Genomic DNA, 13,259 nt, shown 5'->3' with positions numbered 1-13,259 from the left:
AGTGAGTAGTAATTACTGGGTAATGCTTTAAAACCTTTCCTGAAGGAGCGCAAAGCTGTTTTTTTCTAAAGTCAGGAGTACATTAAAAGGATTACCATGTAGATTTGATTTTTAGATAACACTAAAATGGATCCCAAATGGACTTCAGCAAAGGGATGCTATCTCCTTAATGGAAAGTGCATGGCCCGAGGCTCAGCTCCCAGAGCCGGGCAGGGGAAGGAGGGAGGGAAGAGGTGTCTGCAGGGCCGACAGGCAGGCTGGGTGGGAGCTGGGGAGGCAGGACAGGAAGGGAGAACCCAGACCCTCTGGGGAACATCTTGCTCTATTTGGGAGAAGGTGATTATAGATGCCCCCCTTAAAGGCCCTTCACCTTTCCAGGAGTGTTTTCAAGTCTCCTGGACTAGCCCAATGAGGGCAAACAGTGTGGGTGCTCGGTAAAAAAGGGAAGGGTGAGTCAGACTTCTCCCAGGACCTCAGCCTTCCCAGGCGAAGAAAGCTCATGGTCCCCAGATGCTCTGGGACCTCCTCAGCCAGGCTGGGCCTGGCGTTCCGTGTCTCAGTGGACATCAGACACTGGCAGAAGCCATGTGGCTTCTTAAAGAGTTCTCCAGGACCCAGGAAGCAGAGTCCAGCACCCTAAAGCAGGGTATTCAGGCCTTACAGAGCACTTGCTGAATGCCAGGCGGGGGACCTGGGGCAGCGTGTGGCTTTGCTCCCCGCATCCTCCCCGCATCCTCTAGGTGCTCGGTCCCACTGCTGATGGAATTACCGGCTACCATGTGGTCCACAGCCCTGCAGGCTCAGCCTCTCTAGGAGCCAGGCCAGACGGAAGATGGAGCAGGACAGACGCTCCTAGTGCTGGGATCCCCCTTCATTTGGGGGCATAACAGTGGGCCAGATGTATCCCCTGAGTAATGATGTTCCAGCCACTCACCCCCCCTCCCAGTGATAGCACAAGTATAGAGCCCTGGGAGGGCTCAGGGCTGCTGGGAAGGGAGCCAGGCCTGCTGCTAGCCCTGGGGAGCAAGGGGAAAATCAGCCGTGAGGGGACTAGAGAGAGGCTTGGTCTGGGGTTTTCCAAGCTGGAATGTATATGCATAGCTATGCTGGCTGGGCGCGCCTTCCACAGGCCCCAGGGACAGTAGTTTTACCCTGGGAGCCCCCAGACCTTTCCATATCCAGCTCTTTGGACCCCTCCCCCATTTGATCCCTGTAGGCCAGGCCTAGGAAGGGGCCTCTCAGGCCCCCCTTAGCTCTCGGGTGGGCCTGCTCCCCAGCGGCCTCTCTGGGTTCCCCTGAGCTCTGTGACCGGGCTGGCCCCTGTCAGAGGAGACACAGGCGGGCCTGAGCCCCCTCACTCTCTCAGACCAATTAACCTGTAGAGCTGCATTAAGGAAATTAGGCAGCAAACTCCCCAGCTAGCAGATGGGCCCCGCGGGCACTGGAGGAGGGAGGATGCGCTGCCTCCTTCCTGCCCTCACCTGTCCTGCTGCTCCCGGGTGCTGGGGGGCCGCCCCCTCTCCAAGAGAAGTCTGAGGAGGCAGCGAGGCTGAGACAGAGCATAGGAGGGAGGAAGAACCCCAGAGGCCAGCTTGATCAGTGGCTTACACTAGCTCTTTGGACTGTCTGGGCCTCAGTTCCCCCATGTGTAGAATGAGAGCATTTGCCTGTATGAACTCTGGGGGCCCCTCTCACCTGACATCTGTGGATTCTGAGACTGAGGTTCTTTGGAAGCTGGTTCTCTCCTGGAGCCTGAGGAAGGGTCACAACCCAGAAGAGGGAAGGGAAAGGAAGCAGCTCTGACTCCGGGCTGGGGGCAGTGAGGGGGAGGGAGGGAGAGGAGGAATGCCAGGGAACAGGAGCTGAACCCAGAGCCCTGAAGAGTGCAGGGGTCCTGTGGAGACCTTGGGCCCAGGGGGAGGGAGTCTTCGGGGGCTTGCTGGAAAACCGAGGAGGCAGGAGGCCGTGGGCTGTTCCCCCCAGCGGTGACCCCTCAACCCATCTGAGCCCTTGTGAGGGTCAATTAGACTTAGACAAGTGCAAGGCAAACCCACCATCCAGCTGGGCTCTGAGACTCTCCGCACTTCCCTCCAAGCCTAGTCTTCACCACGCTCGAGCCTCAGGACTCCACGTGGATGTCCAGGTTCCCAGACAACATCTGTCCCCACCTCCTTCTCAACTGCCCCTCCCTATGGCCTCAGGGCCGGGGGCTAGGAGCCTGTGCCTCTGTGCACACACATGCCCACGCCTGCACACTTTGCCTGTGTGCACGGGGTATGCGTGAGTGTACATGCTTGCCTGGTGGGAGGTCTGCCCCTCCCTCCGGTCAAGGCTATGCTGAGATTCCTGTCTTTTGTACTTACAACGTCCTTGTATGTCGGGAAGCTCATATGGGCCCTGGGAGAGGGCCAGTGTCTCCAAGATTCTTATCCTGGTAGGATGAGCAAGGACGCTGGGGCACCGGTGCTCCCCTTCCTCAGGCTAGGGCAGGTAGGAAGTTTGAATCTAGCTAGAAACATTCCTGAGGAAAGTGTCAACTAGGCCAGGCCCAGCTACCTCCCCAAGCATTGACCAGGAGCTCCAGAGCTCCTGCTGCCCCCTGGGAGTATCACAGGGGCATCTCACTTTCTTCTTTTTTTTTATTTTTTAAATTTTATTTATTTTTGGCTGCATTGGGTCTTCGTTGCTGCGTGCAGGCTTTCTCTAGTCGCAGCGAGCAGGGGCTACTCTTCGTTGCGCTGCGTGGGCTTCTCATTACGGTGGCTTCTCTTGTTGTAGAGCACCGGCTCTAGGCACGCGGGCTTCAGTAGTTGCGGCGCGGGGGCTCAGTAGTTGTGGCTCGCAGGCTCTAGAGTGCAGTCTCAGCAGTTGTGGCGCACGGGCTCAGTTGCTCCGCGGCATGTGGGATCTTCCCGGACCAGGTATTGAACCCGTGTCCCCTGCATCGGCAGGCGGATTCTTAACCACTGCGCCACCGGGGAAGCCCTCACTTTCTTCTTGACGCCTCCATAATCAAGAGGCTGTAGCCTGACGTGTTAGGTTAAAATGGTCAAGCACACAGCAGTGTGAGGAAGTCTTGAGGTGGCAAAAAGATCTGGGGGTTCTAGTGGACCCCAAGCCCGAGATGCCATTCTCAGGGCTGCCGAAAGAGCCAATGGATGGTGGCTGCATGAGGAGACCTCAGGCCTACCGTGGATCCCACGGCACAGGGGGCAGTGGCTGGAAGGAGAGGAACAACTCAGGGAGGCGGACCCGAGGACTAGCTGTGTGCCCTGCAGCAGAGCAGATGCGGGGCTCCCGCCGCTTCTGGAGGACCTTCACAGGGCAGGGGAGGAGGCCGTGCCATGCAGGCCCCCCAGGGCGGGACCCAGGCCCAGGGGAGGCAGCTGCTGGGGAGACGGGGAGGGCTCCTGGAAGGGGGCAGCAGAGAGAAGCAGAGGGATGTACCCTGAGGTGGGAGCCGCAGGGCCCACCATGTCCATCTGTCTGTCCATCCGCAGGTATGCCGATGCTCTCCGTCCAGCCCAAAGGGAAGCAGAAGGGCTGCGCGGGCTGCAACCGCAAGATCAAAGACCGCTACCTGCTGAAGGCGCTGGACAAATACTGGCACGAGGACTGCCTCAAGTGCGCCTGCTGTGACTGCCGCCTGGGCGAGGTGGGCTCCACGCTCTACACCAAGGCCAACCTCATCCTGTGCCGGCGCGACTACCTGAGGTGGGCGGCCTCCCACCCCATCCGCCCCCCAGCCCTTCTGCTCAGAAAGCCCCATCCTCCAAGGCTGGCACCGCTCTGCCCTGCTCTAGCCCCAGCATCCTGCCTGCACTCATCCCCGCCCCTGTCCTGCCCCTTGGACTCAGTGCCCAGCACGGGTCCTGGGCGGGCACATCTGTTACCATTGGGCACCCAAGAGAAGCTTCCCGAGGGCACCGGTATGGCTCTGGCCCTGCCTTTGCCGGGTGCTTTTGACCCACCCCGTCCCTGAAATCTGGGAAGGGACGCCCTGGAGGGGCTTCCAGGAGCAGGTGGGGAAGCTCTGACTTCCCTGGGCCCCTCTGGCCTGACGGTCTCCGTCTCAATCTCCCCAGGGCCCAGCTCCCCATCTTCCAGGTGGGCCCTGGGATTAAACACCCCCACGCCTGGGGAGCCTGGTAGGTAGCCAGACCCTAGAAGAAGAGCTGCTGCTGCTGGAACTTAAAGACCTGGGTTTGAACTAGTCCTGAAGCTCTTCCCCCACCTCAGGTTACCCCTCTGTGAATGGTGAAAAGACTGCCGCTTCCCCTCCTGGCATTCCTCAGAGCTCTGACCCACCCTCCTCCACAACCTGGATCCTGTTCCCCGGGGCTCCTCCTCCCCAGTTAACCCTCCCTCAGGCCGTCTATGACATCAGCAAGGCTGGAAGGAGGCCACAAAGCAGGGGCCTGGCTGAGACCCAGCGTCTGCATTTGGCTCCCATGCAGGCTGCTGGGTGGCGGCAGGGCCTTGCGGGGAAGGAAGGCCCATCGCATTAATTAGTAGGTCACGGCCAGGCTTCTTGGGGCTCCCTCTGCTCAGGACTGGGCGTGTCGTGGGGTAGAGGGAGGGCGGGGTCATCAGCAGAGGCTCCCCTGTTTCCCCGGAGAGCCTAAGATTTACCTGCCTGCACCTTCTCTTTTAACTTCTGCCTTTGCAGGAGTATTTTTTTTTTTTTTAAGTGGTGCTATAAACCAGGATGTGTGACTCAGTGCTCCTGACTGGGGCTGGAGGAGAGATGCTGAGGCCAGGAGGAGGGGTTAAGGATGCTTCTGCGGACTCACCCCTCGGCAACCTGGAAGGGGTCTCCAGGTCTGGAGGTTTAGGACATCACCTGGGGGCTGAACCTACCAGGTTGAGGGGAGGTGACAGACCATCTGACGAGTCCACAGGACCTGGAGAGGGACGACCACAGTACAGGATGGGCTCATCGACAGAGCTGATGTGCCCACAAGCATCCTGGGCCCTGCCAGCTACTGGAGCCTGAAGGTATTCTCCCGGACGCTGGCAGAGGCTCAGGAATGACTTCGGGGCCTGGTGGGCCAGTGTGCCGCGGTGGACGTGGGTGCGGGGCTTCCTTGAGCTGCTCAGCCCCTGAGAATGGCTGTCCAGAGCCCGCCTCTCTGCAGTCACTTCTCATTGGACTGGTGGCCAGAAAGGCCCCTCTTGGCAAGCAGATGCTGTTGGCCCGGCCTTTGTCTGCCTTAATCTGAGCCACCAGGCAGCTCAGGCTGATGAATAATGGAGCCAAGCTCATCTGCAGGCGCCCGAGCTTGAGCTGGACAAATCAGGGATTAGAGGGCCTCCCGCCCGCCTCTCAGCCCCCTTGCCTCACTTGGGGCTTGCGCTGCCAGTCTGCAGAGCAGAGGCCTGGCTGGCTCAGACCCCTGGAACATTCAGCCAAGGACTGGCCTACATGGGGAAGGAGTGAGTTCCCTGTCCTTAGAGCTTTGCAACCAGCAGCTAAGAGGAGGGGTGCCTGCCCCAAAGAGGCGTCGTGCCAGATGGCCTTGGGACTTCCTTTTGGCATCGGTCCTGTTTTAGAAGCACCTTTGAACAGGATCATCTAGTCCAGCCTTCCCATTTTAAAGAAGGATAAACTGAGGTTCAAGAAAAGGGAGTTAGGGCTTCCCTGGTGGCGCAGTGGTTGAGAGTCCGCCTGCCGATGCAGGGACACAGGTTCGTGCCCCAGTCTGGGAAGATCCCACATGCCGCGGAGCAGCTGGGCCCGTGAGCCATGGCCGCTGAGCCTGCGCGTCTGGAGCCTGTGCTCCGGAACGGGAGAGGCCACAACAGTGAGAGACCCGCGTACCGCAAAAAAAAAAAAAAAAAAAAAGAAGAGAGTTAGGCAAGTCACACCATGAGTTGGTAGCAGAAAGACCATCCCATAGGGTTGTTGTCAAGATTAAATGAGTTGGTCTTTGGAGAGTCCTTAGAACAGTGCCTGGCACATAGCAAACGCTACATAGGCATTTACTAAAGGAGCTGTGACTGAGAGGTTACGGTTTTCACAACAAGCTTGTGAAGAATGTATTATGGTCCCCATTTTACCGTTGAAATAGATGAGGCTCAGAGAGACTCGGTAACTTGCCTGAGGACACACAGCCCATGATCAGCAGACTGTCTCTAAATTCAGGCTTGTGTGAGTCTGGAGTCCTTGCTCAGGGCCCAGCCCAGTGTTCTTCTGGTGACCTCAGGTGCTTGAGGGACCCCAGTGGAAGCGTGGGAGGGGGCATTGTCAGTGAAGCTGGGGGACGGGCAGTGTCAGCCAACACCTGGGTCCCCAGAGTCTCCTTCCTGGGTGAATGCGCCAATTTCTCTGAAGCCTTCTCTCTTAGCAGAATCTAGACACTGTCACCTGTGCTCCTTCCCTCTTGCCCAGGCCCACCTGCTGAACCAGGGGGAGGGCAGGTGGGGCCCTGGATGGAGGCAACTCCCCTGCCCCCCACACCACCCCAACAGGTGCCTGAGCCCTCTGCACCCTTCCCTCTGCAGGCTCTTCGGCACCACAGGAAACTGCGCTGCCTGCAGCAAGCTGATTCCAGCCTTCGAGATGGTGATGCGGGCCCGGGACAATGTATATCACCTCGACTGCTTCGCCTGCCAGCTCTGCAACCAGAGGTGAGTGCTGGCCTGTAACAGACCCAACACACTCAGCAGACCCCAGCCGACACCTGCTGCCACAGACCAGGAGTGCCATGGAGGCATGCATGCAAATGCGGATTCTGTGTGTGCATGTTGTTGTGAGCATGTATGTTCATGTGTGTGTTTTATGTACACCTGAGCCCTGTAGCCAAATGTGTGCCCTCCGATACCGCATGTACATGTTTGTGGAGTACAAGCTCTGTGCAAATGTAATGGACGGGGCCATGCATGAGCTGTGTGCAGTGTGTGTAGTGTCCATGCATTTATTTTTTTAATATATTTATTTATTTATTTTTGGCTGCATTGGGTCTTCATTGCTGCGCACAGGCTTTCTCTAGTTGTGGCGAGTGGGGGCTCTTCGTTGCGGTGCGCGGGCTTCTCATTGTGGTGGCTTCTCTTCGTTGCAGAGCCCTGGCTCTAGGCACACGGGCTTCAGTGGTTGTGGCATGTGGGCTCAGTAGTTGTGGCTTGCGGGCTCTAGAGTGCAGACTCAGTAGTTGTGGCACACAGGCTTAGTTGCTCCGCGGCATATGGGATCTTCCCGGACCAGGGCTCAAACCCGTGTCCCCTGCATTGGCAGGTGGATTCTTAACCACTGTGCCACCAGAGGAGTCCCATGCATGTATTGTGCATGCATGTTTTAAACGTGTGCGCACAAGGGTTCTGTATGCATGTCCTGTGCCGTGTGTGTGTGCTACATGCAGGAGCACGCATGGACATTCCAGCGAAAAAGGGTTCCCAGACCTGGAGGGTGAAATCCCCTTGGGGAACGGTCACTCACTTCTGTGATTCTGGTTCCAGCCCAGCCTTGTTTCTGGTGTTTTGGCCCCTACTTTGTGCCCTGAGCCCCATGGGAGACCCTAGGGACCTAAGGAGCCAGAGCGCTTCAACCCTGGCTGGGGGCCGGGCCCCAGAAGGCAGGCCCTTTTCTCAGGAGCCCCCAGGTGAGGAAGGAGTTCATACAAGTGTTCCCAGAGAGTGAGGTCCAGAGGGACCTGCAGGGAGTGCTGGTTTGCCTGGGGCTCTGCCCAGACCTACTGCCGGAAGGGCTCGGTGAAGTTGCAGCGCCACCTGGTGGTTGAAGTGGGATCTGCTGGGACTGAGCCTGTGACCCTGGGGTCCCACTACAGGCCTCAGACACCCTGGGCACGTCTTTGTGGGAAGGGCTGAGTCCTCCAGCGCTTGAGGAGGACCGAGATGGGCAGAGAGGCAAAGCAGGGCCTTCTTTGGGTTCGAGGGAAGATGATGGGACAGCGTCACCTCCTCCTGGAAGGATGTTCCTGGAAACCCACAGATCCTGTTTAGAGGAAGAGTGCCCTTCCCTGAGCCATTTCCTTCAGCTGGGGAGGGGAACAGAGGGTTGGAAAAGCCAGCCGTTTTATCCCTTCCTTGTGCTCCATCTCTGCCTCTCTCCTTCCCTCTCCTCCGTTGGTCTTCTCCTATTTCTCTGTTCCTCCTCCCTTTCTCCCTCTCTGGCACTGAGGTACATTATTTCTACACCTGCCCTCCGACCCCAGCCCCGCTCCCACCTCCACAGGAGCTCTGACTATGTGGAAGGGCTGTGGCCCGGGCTTATCTGTGTGTCTTACGCCCCAGGCTGCAGGGCCTGGTCGACAGACTTTCAGGGATCCCCTCTGGAAAGCTCGAGGAGCAGGCTCCCCGGGACCTCACTTCCCACACGTCCACTTCCTGGGCCGGGCGGGGTCCTGTCTGGAGCCGTCACCGTCCACTGGGACCCCTCCATGGCCTCTCTCTCCTGCTTGGATTTTCCAGATTTTGTGTGGGAGACAAATTCTTCCTGAAGAACAACATGATCTTGTGTCAGATGGACTATGAGGAGGGGCAACTCAATGGCACCTTTGAGCCCCAGGTTCAGTGACGCCCGGCGCCTGGCCGCCCGGCCCGTCCGTCCGTCCGCCCGCCTGCCCACCCGCCCGGCTGGCCAGCCGCTCTCCTGCCGATTACAGCTCCTCTGTCCTCGATGGGAGGAAGGGCCCTTCCTCCAGCGCCGCCCGTCTGTGTGTGACCCCTCCTGGGGCCAGGCTGGGCCTGTACAGTCTGTCTTCTGTATATAAATGGGAACATTTATTTTATGAGAAATGTAATGCGATTTTATTACTGGCGTGGATTAAACTTATGAATGTTTCCGGGGAGGTTATTCTGCATTGATCACATGACTGACACAGACCTGGGGCCCCTCCCCTTGGCTTGGGAGTAAAACAAGACCCCCCCCTTGGTCCTTGGTGGGGGCGGGGGGGGTGCCTGGGGCTCTCATGTATGCCGTCGCCGGCAGGGTGGCTCCAGGTGGGCTTTGGCGGGAACAAGCTGGAGGGGAAGGGACAACCCCAAGCACCCCTGAGCCAGAAGGTGGGGCTAGGGTGTCCTCCCCCTCCCCTAGCAGAGCATATATCCTGGCCCCCGAGATGAAAACCTCCCTTCCCTGGGCTCCTGTGTTACATCCACCATTGAAACCCCCCAGACTGCCCAGACAGGGACCCAGCTCTGGTCTGCCTACATGGTAGGACCCCAAATCCTGAGCTCCCTGCTATGGGAGCACCATTCTTAAACCCCTCTTAACCTTCACGGGGACGGACAGCATTTGCTGTCTCTTCCTTACAGCCTGGGCCCAACCTGGGGCCTGCCTTTCTGCTCCCCTGGATGAGTGAGAACAATTCTGTTTCCCTGTTAACTCAGCCCACGCAGGCGGGAGGTTTTCGTTCATTCCGTCGGCAAATCTGTCTGTCTCAGCCCTGCGCTGCAAGTACCAGACACAAGGATGAATCATGGACTGGACACAGTCCGTGCCCTTGAGGAGAAGGGGGAAAGCCAGGAAAACAAACAGAGCACATCAAGGTGAGGACGAACACCACACCACGGGGAGACCTGGGACAGGCTGGTTCCCTCCAGCAGACATGGGACCATGTGTGACGACTGCAGAGTCAGACAAGTCGACAGACACACAGTCAGACATACGCGTACTGGCAAGCAGGAGAGATGGACACACAAGTAGATGGATGTGTAGGCAGAGATAGGTAGGGACAGACAGAACGCCGGCAGGTACTCAGGCTGGAAGGCAGCCAGACATCCAGCGGCTGAGCTAGGCTCACCCCGGGCAGCAGGGATGCTGTCTTGGTCGTGGCTGAACCCGTAGTGCCGAGCACGTAGCCTGGAACTGAAAAGGTATCACTGAACAGTATTAAAAAGAGAGGCTCCTTGGGTCCAAAACCTGAACAGAGAAGGCTATATGGACAGGCTCCCCTGACCATCAGGCCACTCCTCCTTCCCCAGGGACGGTTTTTATCCTGGCCACAGACCAGAGCCCAGATGGAGTCAGCCTACAGCTTCATCCTCTGCCTGCTCCTGGGCAGGGAACTGGCTGCCTGGGCGAAGCGGGGATGCGCTGCCATCTCACGTCACCTGCCCCCGGGCCTGCTCCTCCACTTGAGTGAAGCGGGAGGATGGCTGAGCTCTTATGGGCGCTTGGAGGTGGCTACGTCTCCAAGATATGGTTTTGTGACCAGTGGCCCAGTCCGTGGGAAGGGATCTTTAGGGCCAAAGATCTTGGGGTATGAGTTCTCTACTTTGTGGCTTCCACTTTCTATGAAGGAGCCGCACCCATGTACGTGAGAGAAAAGAGAGGCTGCAGTGGGTATATTTGAGTGAGTCTGGTGGGTATATTTGAGTGGGTCTGGTGAGACCAGGGAGCTGTCGTCTGTGTGTGACCATGTGAGATTGTGAATGGGTTTGAGCACATGAGCTTGAGGCTGGAGTCTGTAATGAGGGCTTTTTTTCTCGCTCAACATGAACATTATTTCCCTGGACTGTAGCAGAGCCCTCAATGCCAGACCCTCCCTGGGCCCTTATGTCTAGGTTGGCTGTGCACACCCCAAGGACCCAAGTCCTAACTTCGGAGTCTGCTGCAGATAAAGTTGTAACAAGTTAATTACATGGTTATCGAGAGATAACGGAGCCACTCGAATGCAGTTTCTGGGCAATTACGATTGTTTCCAACAGAGTTACCATATTGCAGCCATGAAATAACGTGTCATTTTGCAGTAATTATGTAATTAACTTGTCTCACACTGTAGGTTGCACAACAATTAATTCACTCACAATGAGATCGACTCAAAGTCAGGCAGCCGGGCTTTGAAAGCCCCCAGGAGCAGAGCTGGCCTTCTAAGATGACCCCAGCCCCACTCTGCTTGCCCCATACCTGGACAGGGGGCTTCCTCAGCCTAACATGGAACGTTCCAAGTTCAGCATCATGGCTCCACTTACTGCTGCCTCACCATCCTCATCCAGGAAATGGGGATGATCTGTGTCCTGGGACAGCTGCAAGGCTGAGATCTACACTGTGAAGTGCTGTGCTTACGTGAGCTGGGGTCACCATCCTGGATATCATGAGGTCGTGAGTAGGAAACCCTTTGCACAGGAAGACCCATAGCAGTCCACAGCTGCCCCCAGGAAGAGGCCACACAGGCGTTGCCTCGGCAGGTGTAGAACCAATGGTAGGGGGGAGGGGAGAGAGCCAGAGAGGAGACCAATCTCTCTCTGTAGCAGGACAACCAAGCTGGGGCTGGAATGGCTACTGGGGGCCGGGGATTATGCACCTGGAGAGGATTTGCAACCCCCAGAGGAAACCCAGGAAAAGCCTGACCTCCCCAGCCACTGTGTATGAGAAACCTGTTTAAGTGTAGGGCATGAATGGTCCTGACCTGGGTCTCCTTGAGGCCGTAGCTCACCACAGAGGATTGAAGTTGAGGAAGCCAGGGAGCACTGAACGTGAACCATTAGAGGCTGTGGCAGCTCAAGCCTCGGCCTGGGGCTTGTGGGTAGTGGGGATGTGGAAAGCCTTGCACTAGCTATGCACAGATCCCCTCCATCCCCAGCCAGCCCCTGGGACCCCATCTCCCCACCTGCTTTCCTTAGTGCCCTGGTGTCAGAGATACTCTAACAAGGGGCCTGGGACCCATGGAACATGACACCTGCTTATGCCCCCGCTCCTTGGTCTGAAGCTGGACCACATCGTCTGTGTTTGGAAAGGAGTTGGATTCTAACCTTGACACTGCTGCAGGGCCCATCCTGGAATCTCGTATGGGTCCTCTTCTCCTGGGCCTGGTCCCAGAAACCATGCCCCATATCATGAGACATGTAGGAGCCACAGGTGGAATCCACGTGAAATTCCTGCCTGGGAAATCTCACCTCTACATGGAGGTAACTGCTTTCGCCCTTAAAGCTGTCAGAGATAGTCAAGGCCAGACTAAACCTGGCACTGAGTGATCTCCAGCACCACCCATCTGCGGGTGCTGCCACCAGGTGAGGGTAGGTTAAGGAAAGATGCTTTGTAGCTGTGACTGTGCGTCACTCTTGGTGAAAGTTCCAGTGAGAGAATTCTGTCAGTCTGCAAGTCAATATTTAGCTCTATGTTACCTCCCAAACTATAATTAGCTAAAAATGAATGAATAAAGATGAGCTGATACGGAGGTAAGTTGGTCCAGAAAAATACTTGATCAGGATTGGTCTATCATGAAAAAATGATCAGATGACCCAAACACACACACACACGTGCACGCACCCACACACACACATACACACGTGCACGCGCGCACGCAGGCACACACACAGCTAAAATCCAGAAAAGAGTGCTGGTTCATCAGCACCTCATGAGCAAACCTCATCTCTGCTCCTGGCCCCTGGGGAAGACTCTCCTACTGCTTTAACCCAGCAAAGGTAGCAACCTCCTACCCCCAGACACGAGGGTGAAGGGTGTCCAGATCTCTTCAGACTCTTGGTACCTCCAGAGTAGATTGTTCCTGAGCTCCCTCCTGTTGGGGCCATTTTCCATCACCCAGCAATAGCCCCTCCAACCAGTGGGTCTGCCCACAACCTAGCGACACCTCTCTGTTTCTGCTGCCATGTTGAGCCCTGAGGCTCCAATGAGGCCACACTCACCCACTCTCCCCTCGGGGCTGGGTCTAGTGCTCACATGATAAGTTTCACATCAAACTTCTTTCCACCATGTGGTTTTTCCCTTTCACCACCTTCACCCCCTTCTTGGATCAGGGGACATCCCTTGCTGGGGCTCCTTCCACCTGGGTTAGACCCTCATGACCCTCGCTAGGGGCTCAGGGCCGCACCTAGGAAGGGGAACGCCATTGCTGCTCAAGGCATTCATCAGGGGTGCAGGGCAGAGGCGAGAGGCACTTTACTATGAAACTGCTGTAGCAGGAAGAGGGAGAAGCTGGGCCAGGCCTCAGAAAGGAGGGAGGGAAATTAGCTTTTAAAACCTATTTCCAGTGGGAAAAAGACCTGGATTCAAATATTCTGGACGCTACAAAATGGTTTTTATTCTGGGGCAGCATCCGTCTTTCTGAGAACTGATGGAAACCCTCTGTGCTGCTGGGTTCCCCAAAACACTGGTTTCTCCCTCTCTCCAGACCCCAGGCTGCACACCTACCCAAGGCTTCCAGTAGGTGCTGCCTAGACCCCGATTCTCTGAACTCACATGCTCAGAGCCCAAGACAAGCAGCCCAGTCCCAAGTCTATCCCACTGGCACTGGGTTTGGCAGAGATTATGGCCTTTGAAGGGAAAGCGTGAGTCCCTC

General features: G+C 56.9%; 1 protein-coding gene across 1 annotated transcript in view; it reads left to right on the top strand.

Annotated features, from left to right (window-relative positions):
* Positions 1–8,533, top strand: part of LMO1 (LIM domain only 1) — a gene marked incomplete at both ends in the record, with an annotated part of 35,381 nt that extends 26,848 nt beyond the window's left edge. The window contains 3 exons of the mRNA XM_082844753.1: positions 3,501–3,714; positions 6,505–6,630; positions 8,428–8,533. Coding sequence (XP_082700879.1) covers positions 3,501–3,714; positions 6,505–6,630; positions 8,428–8,533 — 446 coding nt within the window. The remainder of the gene's footprint in view (positions 1–3,500; positions 3,715–6,504; positions 6,631–8,427) is intronic.
* Positions 8,534–13,259: the final 4,726 nt, after the last annotated feature.

This window comes from Leucopleurus acutus (genome assembly GCF_964270905.1).
Source record: "Leucopleurus acutus genome assembly, chromosome: 8".
Classification (NCBI taxonomy): domain Eukaryota; kingdom Metazoa; phylum Chordata; class Mammalia; order Artiodactyla; family Delphinidae; genus Leucopleurus; species Leucopleurus acutus.
This window is presented reverse-complemented; position numbering and strand designations above follow the sequence as displayed.